The following is a 9,410-nucleotide window of genomic DNA, read 5'->3' as shown; positions in this document are numbered from 1 at the left end:
CTGCAATCCCTTCTCCTCCATTCTCCTCTCGGGATCTTGGGCACGCATGCGCACGCGCCCGGCGTGAGTTTTAAGCCACCAGGTCCGGGACGTGAACCGCGGTCGACTACGTGGGAGTCCAGTGACATAGCCATTACGCTAACTGCTGGTTCCCAAACCAGAACTTTTAAAGGATCTGTATAACAGGAACAAACTTAGGAGGAGAGCTGGAAAATTTCAGAATTAAAAAATCAGAGGGTAAGCCTTTCTGTTGCATTTTTTCTTTTCTTCTTCTTCTTTTTTTTTTTCCAAACACGTGCACTTTATTGAATCCCCTTGTAGTCAAAGTGAGGAGAAGCGGCTGTATAATAGCAAGGGGCAGGCCAGCAGTGGGGGTGGACATGGCTGCAGCATGGCCATTGACTATGAGCCTTGGAAAGACTTCCATCTGTTGAGTCATATCTGCAATTATTACTGGGGCGCGGTGAAAGGATGATGAACATGACGGTCAGAATGAGGCCGATGACCAGGGCGAAGATGTTCAGGCACTTGGCGGTGGAGGCGTAGTTCTGGGCCCCGATCACGTCGCCCACCATCTTCCTGTCCCTAGACTTCACGGAGCAGGCGAATGCGACGAAGCCCAGGCAGCAGTAGTTCATGAAGACCGTGTTGAACACGGACCAGACCACGTGGTCGGGCACCGAGGTCTCGCTGCGGATGTTGATCACGGTGGGCGCCATCGGAACCGCGGGCGGGGCGCCCCCAGCACAGACACCTCGTGCTCTTCCTTGAGCATCTCATAGTTTGGGGGAGAGCCGGTGCTGGCGCGAGTGAAGAGGGTTGGGGAAGCGTGATTCATGGCGCACACGGCTCTGATGGCGGGGCGGGCTGCTGGTCTAAAAGTTGTTTCGGTATCTCATTAGTTTCCTTTCCTGGCTTTTGGCAAATTGGCAAACAGCCTTTCTACTGTTAAGAGCAAAGGAAGAAAGTTACCTGGGAGGAAGTCAGGGGTGCTCCCGGTTAAAGCTCAAAGCGAGTGACCTCTCTGTGGTGAAGGCGACCAGAGCCCTTCTCAGAGCGGCTGAATGACGCCGGACAAGGCTTAGCTCCAGGACAAACTCCTGCTTAGTGCTGTGGGTAGGCATGGCAGATGAAGAGCCAGATCCCACAGAGCAGACCACAGTTCAAATCCTGGCCCCGATGGCTTGAAAAACACAGGATGGAGAAATGGAGGCCTGAGGCTCACAGCATGACTACGCTCCATCGAGGGTGCTTTCTCTCTGTCGCTTTCTCTTTCTCTCTCTGGTGAGCACATGCACCCTCTGGCAAGTCAAGATAAAAATATTAAAAAAGAAAGAAGAGGGACCAGCGAATCGTGTAATGATTACATCACTGAATTCCCACGTAGTCAACCGCAGTGCAGGTTCTGGACCCGCTGGCTTAGAACTCACACCGGGTGTGTGTGTGCGTGCGTGCCCAAGATCCCCAGAGGAGAAAGGAGAAGGGATCGCAGCGTGGCCATCCCCCCTGGAGGGTGATTCCTTACTTTCTGTTTCTCTGTCTCTGTCTCTTTAGTGAGCCCATACACCCTATAGCAAAAATATCTCTCTTGCAAAAACAAACAATAAAAGGAAACAAAAAAGAAAGAAGAAGCTTTGACTTGGGGTTAGTACTGAATAAGGTTAAAATCATGCAAGGGGGGGGCACAGGGCTGGCTGGTGCACTAGCCCCCCCGCACGTTGCGCATCTGCTGAGTGAATCTCTGGTGGGGTCCACGTGACATACACAGGAGAGGGCCATGCGCACCCACAGACATGCTTCACCTCCAAAGCCCACGCTGCAGTGTCCTCTTCCCTGCAATGAGGAGAAACGACAGAGAGAGACGAAAGATAACCAGCCAGAGAAGTTCTCTCCCTCACCTTCCTCTCTCAGAGGACCAAGGAAAGATGTTCCAAAGTGAGGTGAGAGACGTTCCAAACACCGAAAATCTGCCAGACAAGAGCGGCTGAGAGCCTGGGACTGAACCGGTTAGAACCAAGATGGTGCCTGGAACCACCACTGCCTAACCCTCATTTTGTGGTAGTGGCATGCTAGATGACCCTCCCATCTGTTCTGGGACAGTTTCTACCCTAAAAGGGCCAGAAAATGAGAGGGATGGTGGGCCCATGAAAATCACCACCCTTTTCCAGAAAAGTCATTAGCCTGGCATTAAGCCACACCGTATAAGCCAGACACTCGCCGAAGGTCAGGGCTGCCCTTCTAGTTCCCTCTCAGGTAACAGCTCTCCCCTGCCTCTCAGGGGAAGGGACAGAACTGCTCACCCACTGCCCTCACGCAGCTGCTCCACCAGAGGAGGAATCTGCTCTGTACACTTCCCCGTAAACTCGCTCCCACTCTCCTTCCATGACTTGCTCTTGTTGCCTCTTTTCTCCCCACTTCAAGGTCCACTCTAGTTCTGAAAGCCTGAGGAGTCAGTTTTATTCTAAGCTGAGGCAAATCGGCCTTTGGGAGTGGCATTAACCGCACACCCCTATTCTGCTTTAGCCCTTTGGAAGTGGTCAGTTCATGACATGGTTCTCCGTGATTCACACCTCTAAAGTGTCCATTTCAGATCTCACTCACTCAGAAAAGTGAAGTAATGAAACAAAGAAGTAATTATGCAAGGGAAGAAAAGTCTGAGATTTTGTAATTTCAGGATTTCGTTCATTCAGATCCTGTTCCCCTTTCTGTTGCTCTGTCACAAATCACCACTTTAGCTGCTTAAAAATAACCATTTAATGGGGCCAGCAGATGGCAGAATGGTTACATTGCTGAACTCCCACATAGTCGATCATGGTTTGAGTCCCAGACCCGGCTTAAAACTCACATTGGGCATGTGTGTGTGTGTGTAAGAGTACCCAAAATCCCGAGAGGAGAATGGAGAAGGGATTGTGGCATGGCCATCCTCTCTGGGGGATGATTTCTAGTTTTCTGTCTTGTCTCTCCTGTGAGTGTATGCGCCCTATAGTAAAAATCTCTCTGTTAAAAAAAAAATTAAATGTGTTTATGATTTACTGGGACTCTGGAAGGGCTTAGCTGGGTGGATTTTTATTTTTTTTGAGAGGTTTTCACTATAGGGTGCATGCGCTTGCCAGACAGAGAGAGACATAGAGACAGAAAGCGAGAAATCACCCCCCAGGGGGGATGGTCACGCCGCAATCCCTTCTCCTCCATTCTCCTCTCAGGATCTTGGGCACGCACGCACATGCACCTGGCGTGAGTTTTAAGCCACCAGGTCTGGGACGCGAACCATGGTCGACTATGTGGGAGTCCAGCGACATAGCCATTATACTAACTGCTGGTTCCCTAGCTGGGTGGTTTTGATTTGAGGCTTCTTATGGGACATAATCAGGTGTCAGCCATGCTGGACCTGAGCTGGCATGCTCAGCCGGCTGGCAATGGGTGCTGTCTGCAGCCAGGTGCCCAGTGGGGCTGTTGACGGGACTCCTCCACATGGGCTTTCCAGTATGGCAGCCCTTGTGCTACTTCCGTGGCCACTCAGGACTCCCAGCACGTTCAGATCATGGCCCAGCACTCTGCTGGTTGAAGCAGTCACTAGCTTACCCAGATTCGAGGGGGAGCTGACACAGATCCTACTTATCAACAGCAGGATTGCCAAGGTCAGAGTGTTGAAGAGCAGGTGAGATAAGAGATACTGCTTCCATCCTGAAAAGAACCTATTGTCCCGCCATCCCGTTGCCTGCTTCTTCAAGAGCCGTGCCACACCCAAAGTATGACCCGGTGGGGAAGAGCTATCAAAGACGCTTTCTCCACCTTTTATTCCTTAGTCCTTCTCTTCTCAATTGCTGTCCACTCTTCATGCACAACAGTAGTACAAAGGAACCAGCTGGCACAGTGCAGATTGCCTGTAATACTGATTCAGTTTTGGAGTTACTGTACTTTGTTACTCATTTTTATTTGAATTCTTTATTTAATTTTATTTGTTATTATTTTTTTAAAAAAATTATTTTTTGGAGAGGTTTTTGCTATAGGGCCCATGTGCTCGCCAGCCAGACAGAGAGAGACAGAGAGATAGAAAGCGAGAAATCACCCCCCAGGGGAGATGGCCACGCCGCAATCCCTTCTCCTCCATTCTCCTCTTCGGATCTTGGGCACCCACGCACACACGCCCAATGTGAGTTTAAGCTACCAGGTCCGGGACTCAAACTGCTGTCGACTATGTGGGAGTCCAGCGACATAGCCATTATGCCATTTGCTGGTCTCATTATTATTAACTTTAAATTTGACTAGGGAGAGAGAGGAAGAGAAAGCATGCAAGCAAGCTGCCAGGTTTGCAACTTGAACCGTGGTGAGCCACATGGGAGTCCAGTGCCTTAACCACCACGCTACCTGCTGGCCCCTTTGTTGCTAAATGTAAGACTCTGCGCAGTCGTTTTCTCTACTGCATGTTGCACAACAGCTTTGTTTCCCTAATGTTTATATCCAGGTTAAATGGTAATAAAGGGTAAGTCATCCTTTTCTGGAAGATAATTTGCAAAATTTCCAGAGTTGTAAAAGTACCTCTGGTAGGAAGTTGTCCATCTGCCTACAAGGGCCACCTGCCTTGGCAGGGAGCCCGCAGCCTCGACCCCCACAGCCCAGTGAGTGCTGTGAGCCACACAACTGCCCTTCCTCCCCCTCCCCTTCCCCTGGCCTCCTGACCATCCTATTGGCTTTTAAGAGTTTTTGAGTAGTTGCCTTGGCAAAAATAAATTTTCTATGCAGAATATAGAAACGCGTAAGTCACACTGAAATATTTCTAACTTGTACCAGCAGTTCTAGCTCTTGGCAAACTGTTTAGGAGAAATAGGTTAAAAACCCATGGAAGAAAAACAGATTATTTACTGATAAGTATCTTTTTGATATTTGCATATGACTAAACTGTTTTGTAACCTGATATAATTTAGGTCTGTCTCAAAACTGAAGGGAAAACTTACCAAAGAAATGAAATCCACAGTATTTTAGAAGATAGTAGGCAAATGCATGCACTTGCATGTGTATACTATATATGTATGTTTGTAACTTATAACTATTCTCTGGCCTGTCCCATGACTTATGAATAATTTCCATCCCCTTCACTGTTGAGAACTGGCTGTGTTGGCGTACATGTTTGCTCTGTCTCCTAGTCTACCTCCGACTGGTTTTTCTCCAAGCACATCTTCCCTCAAGGCCACGCGCAGTCCTTGCTGGTATCCAGACCACTCAGGCAGTGAGTAGAAGACGTAAATTGGGAGCTAGTTATGCCCTGTATTGGATTTTTCCATCCTGGAGTTGAAGAGCCATTTCCTTATGCTATGAATGCACTCATGTTTTATTTGCATACAAATCGCTGATGGTGTTTATCAAAATGCAGCTTCATGAGCCTCACCCCAAAGCTTCCCAGGACCCAGTGACCCTCAACTGCAGATTCCACTTGGCCAAGTATTCTCCTGATCCCAGCTGCCTCCACTGCCACCTGCTTCCTCACTTATTATGAGCATATACTTTCGGTTGGGTTGTGCCCTGATTGTTTTAAACTATGAGTGAGAGAGAGATGGAGAAAATTGAGGGACAAATACTTTCTTCTCTGCAGCTTTCGGTTGTTTAAGCACATGTCTGATTTCTTAGCCCAAAGAGTGTTTGGTTAGGAGTGGAATTGGGCCCAAAGAATCAGTTTATCAAACTTCTCTTCAGCTTCCCTCCAGCCTCTGGCCAGCGCCAGCGGGCTTCCTGAACCTGTGAAATGATCTGGCAACAAAAACACCTTTTAGGGGCACACCTAGGGAGGTGAGAGGTAGCACTCTCTTCCCCAGAGCTCTAGTGGTAAGGACTTTCTTCTACCCTGAGGACAAGAGGGAAAAACACGCATCAACTTTGCTAGTTAGCAAAAACAACTCAGTGGTCTCCAGAGTTGTGCTCCCCCAGCTTCAGCGTGCATAAGAATCACTTGGGAATCTTGTTTAAACGTGGAGCCTCATCCAGCAGGTCTGCAGCAGGGCTGGACACTGCTCCTAACAAGCCCCAGCTTGTTCCCTGGCTGCTGGCCCTTGGTAGTAATAAGGAGAGTGAATAGATACCAGACTCTCATTGGAAGAGAGCATCATGCTCCCCCTAGGGAGCCCCCCCCATGACCATCAAACCAGGTGTGTGTGGGTAATGAATTACGTGAGTTTTGGAACTGAGTTTTCTCCAGACATGGGGCTGGTAGCAAAGTCAGGAAATCCAAAAAGAGGAGGGCAAAGAAAGAGAAGTGGGATGAAGTGGGGAAACAGTGGGGTTAGAGAGGGGTGGCTCTCAAAGACAGCTTTTTCCCAGTTCCACTGGGGCTCAGGATGGGCAGAGGGTACTATCCTCCTGGAGATCCTCCCCCAGGGGTTGGGATACAAACTTCAATAGAAAAATAGAATCTAACATAAACAATGACTACTTCTTAGTATCAGTATGTCTCCAAGATGGCATGGGACATATACAAAACAATATTTGTTCTTGATCTAAATTCAAACTTCATAGAACATCCTGTATTTCAAAAACACTTATTTATTTATCTAATATTTGTTATGATTTTCAAGCCATCAGGTCCAGGACTTGAACCGCAGTTGGCCATGTGGGAATCCAGTGCTTGCTGGCTCATACAGGGTATGTTTATTTACTAAGTCTGGCAAGCCTGCCCCAACCATGCTTGCTCCCCTCCTGATGCTGAATTAGAGGCCGTCACCTGTGCCCCCAGAGCGATGCATGCATCCATCTGTTCTAATCCCCGTCCTGCTGTATTGAATGAAGTCACTCCTGCAGGGTGGCCCCCTGCCACGTCTAATAGTGACGGTCTTCGGAAAGTTGACTGAGCGCCATCAGGATGAGGTGGTGAAACGTGTTCAACGTCGGTGCTTGCACGGAATATGGCTGTGACTGAGTGTTAGTTTTTCTTGCTTTCAAGAAAAAGAAAGATTTCTTTTTCTTTCTTTCTTTCTTTCTTTCTTTCTTTCTTTCTTTCTTTCTTTCTTTCTTTCTTTCTTTCTTTCTTTTTTTTGACTTAGACTTCTTTGTTTATGTGTAACAGAGATAAGGGCCCTTAATCCCATTTATAATAGAGATAAAGGTATCAGGAAATGATATGCTTATCAGTGCTTTTACGGCCTACTAGTTTGTTGGCCTGAAAATAATCAGGAAGAAGAGATAAATTTAAACGTAGCCATATGGAAGACAAATATAAAGGAAGAGAAAAACACGCATCACCTTCGCTAGTTAGTGAAATATCTTTTCAGAGATTTCTCTGGGTTTGCTCCCACCTACCCAGGTTAGACAGGGAGAGCAGACCCTGGAGCCCAAAACCGAGAACAAAATTCCGTTGAAAGGTGCAAACTGAGTCACTGGAGAACAAAGAGAACAACCTCCCATAGACTTCTGCACATTGCTGCACTCTGGCGAAGGTGCTAGCTGATGCCCTGAGCTTCTCTCCCTTCTCAGCTAAGCCGTTCTTCAGATCTGATACCCTAGCCCAAGTGGGCCTGAGGTGATCAGATAATGAAAGGCCTTCAGGTGTGAAGGAGGTGACAACCCAGTTAGAGGAGGCAGGCTTGGTACAAGAGAGGCCCCAGGGGATTCTTACAACTCTCACTCCTCTATTCCTCACACCTTCCACTGCAAATCTCTTAGCCTCTGGAGCTCAGCAAGTACCCCGGAGCAGTCCACTGCTCCCTTCCTTTGCCATGTCTACCTAGATGTCAGCAGTGGCTGCCAGAAGTCGGGAGTCCACTCTCGGCCCAAATGCACTCAGTGCTGAGGTCCAGAAACAGGGCCTCCTTTGAGAAAAAGTGTGGTAGGCAGTTAGCCGTGAGCGGGCAGCCCTAAGAGAAAAGCGAAAGGCTCACCTAGCTCCGGGCACCAGGAGGGTGAGGCAATTTGCCATCTTCCTTCCTTGGGGCCTGAGGGAAGCACACAGGGATGATTCGTAGATTTTTCTCTTACCAAAAAGACCCAAGCAAGCATTTTGGTCAATGCCCTTATTCCCATTAGGGTGATGGACTAACTGGGCAGTCTAATTGGGACAACCTGGCTCGCATTGGGTGTGTGCAATTAGGTGATCAAGTTCCTCATTCTTTACCTCTGAGGAAGGTGCTCAGGTGCAGGAAAAAATGTGTGGATTCAAATTCAAAGGAAGGACGGACCAGTAGTTACTGTAATGGCTATGTTGCTGGACTCCCATGTAGTCGACCGCGGTTCACGTTCCGGACCTGGTGGCTTAAAACTCACACTGGGCGCATGTGCGTGTGTGCCCAAGATCCCGAGAGGAGAATGGAGGAGAAGGGATTATGGCGTGGCCATCTCCCCTGGGGGGTGATTTCTCACTTTCTGTCTCTCTGTCTCTGTCTGTCTGGCGAGCACACATGCCCTATAGCAAAAACCTCTAAAAAAAAAAACAAATTCAAAGGAAGGACATAGGCAGCTTAATGGGCCTCCCATAATGAATATTCATGATCTTGAGTAATACAACGACGGTTGACCAGTGCTGAGTGCAGTTGCCACCTGGCAATCTGCCCACCCAAGAGCCTTTTGGGTGTACTTCCTTTCTTTCCTATTAAATCTTTTCTACCTACTTTATTCATGGTTGCGGTTTCATTTTGTGCCTAGGGACAGATCTCTAATTCTAGTGATCTGGACCCAAAGAACCAAGGACATTACAACGCAGCTCCACACTTTCCCATCCGTTAACAAAAGGTCTTGTGGATGTGATTAAATCCCACATCTCGAGATGGAGGGATTACCCTGGATTATCAAGGTGGGCTCTCAGTGCCAGCACAAGGGCCCTTGTAAGGGCAGGTGGAAGAGCTCCATATGCAGAGGTGGAGGTCAGAGTGATGCAGGATGGGTCAAGGAATGCTGGGAGCCACGCAAGCTGGGAGAGATGGAGCAGCTTCTCCCCAGAGCCTCCTGCATGAGCTTGACCCTGCCAACAACTGGACATTGGCCCCGCAACACTAATTTCCTTCTTCACCTTTCAGAACAAGAAGAAGATACGTTCCTTAAAAAAAAAAAAATATGATGGAAGGTGTGTGCGCTCAACTGAGAGAGATGTCAGGGAGAAAGCACCCTCCATGGGGAGAGGTCATGCTGCAATGTTGTCTCCTCCATTTCTCCCTTCTTTCAGGATTTTGGGCATGCACACACATGCGCCCAGCCTGAGTTTAAGCCACCAGATCTGAGACTTGAACTACAGTCGACTACGTGGGAGTCCAGTGATGTAAGCATTCCGCCATCTGCTGGTCCCAGAGCTTCTTTATTTTGGCTGTGGTTGAAGTCCACCTTGGCTCCCCAGCTGTGAAGCAGTGCAGCATACTAATGACCTCACTCTGTTTAAGGTCCCAGTCTTCCTGGCACTTCTCACCCCCCCCCACAGCTCAAAGATAGTTGTAGTC

At 48.4% G+C, this 9,410-nt stretch overlaps 1 protein-coding gene and 1 pseudogene across 1 annotated transcript in view; both read right to left on the bottom strand.

Moving 5' to 3' along the window:
* LOC102474871 (uncharacterized) overlaps nucleotides 1-838 on the bottom strand; it is a 42,887-nt gene extending 42,049 nt beyond the window's left edge. The window contains 2 exon segments of the mRNA XM_014582114.1: nucleotides 463-733; nucleotides 736-838. Coding sequence (XP_014437600.1) covers nucleotides 463-733; nucleotides 736-838 — 374 coding nt within the window.
* A 1,069-nt stretch (nucleotides 839-1,907) lies between these two features.
* LOC106733262 (non-histone chromosomal protein HMG-17 pseudogene) overlaps nucleotides 1,908-9,410 on the bottom strand; it is an 18,142-nt pseudogene continuing 10,639 nt past the window's right edge.

Source organism: Tupaia chinensis, unplaced genomic scaffold (assembly GCF_000334495.1).
Source record: "Tupaia chinensis unplaced genomic scaffold, TupChi_1.0 Scaffold000066_1, whole genome shotgun sequence".
NCBI lineage: Eukaryota > Metazoa > Chordata > Mammalia > Scandentia > Tupaiidae > Tupaia > Tupaia belangeri.
This window is presented reverse-complemented; position numbering and strand designations above follow the sequence as displayed.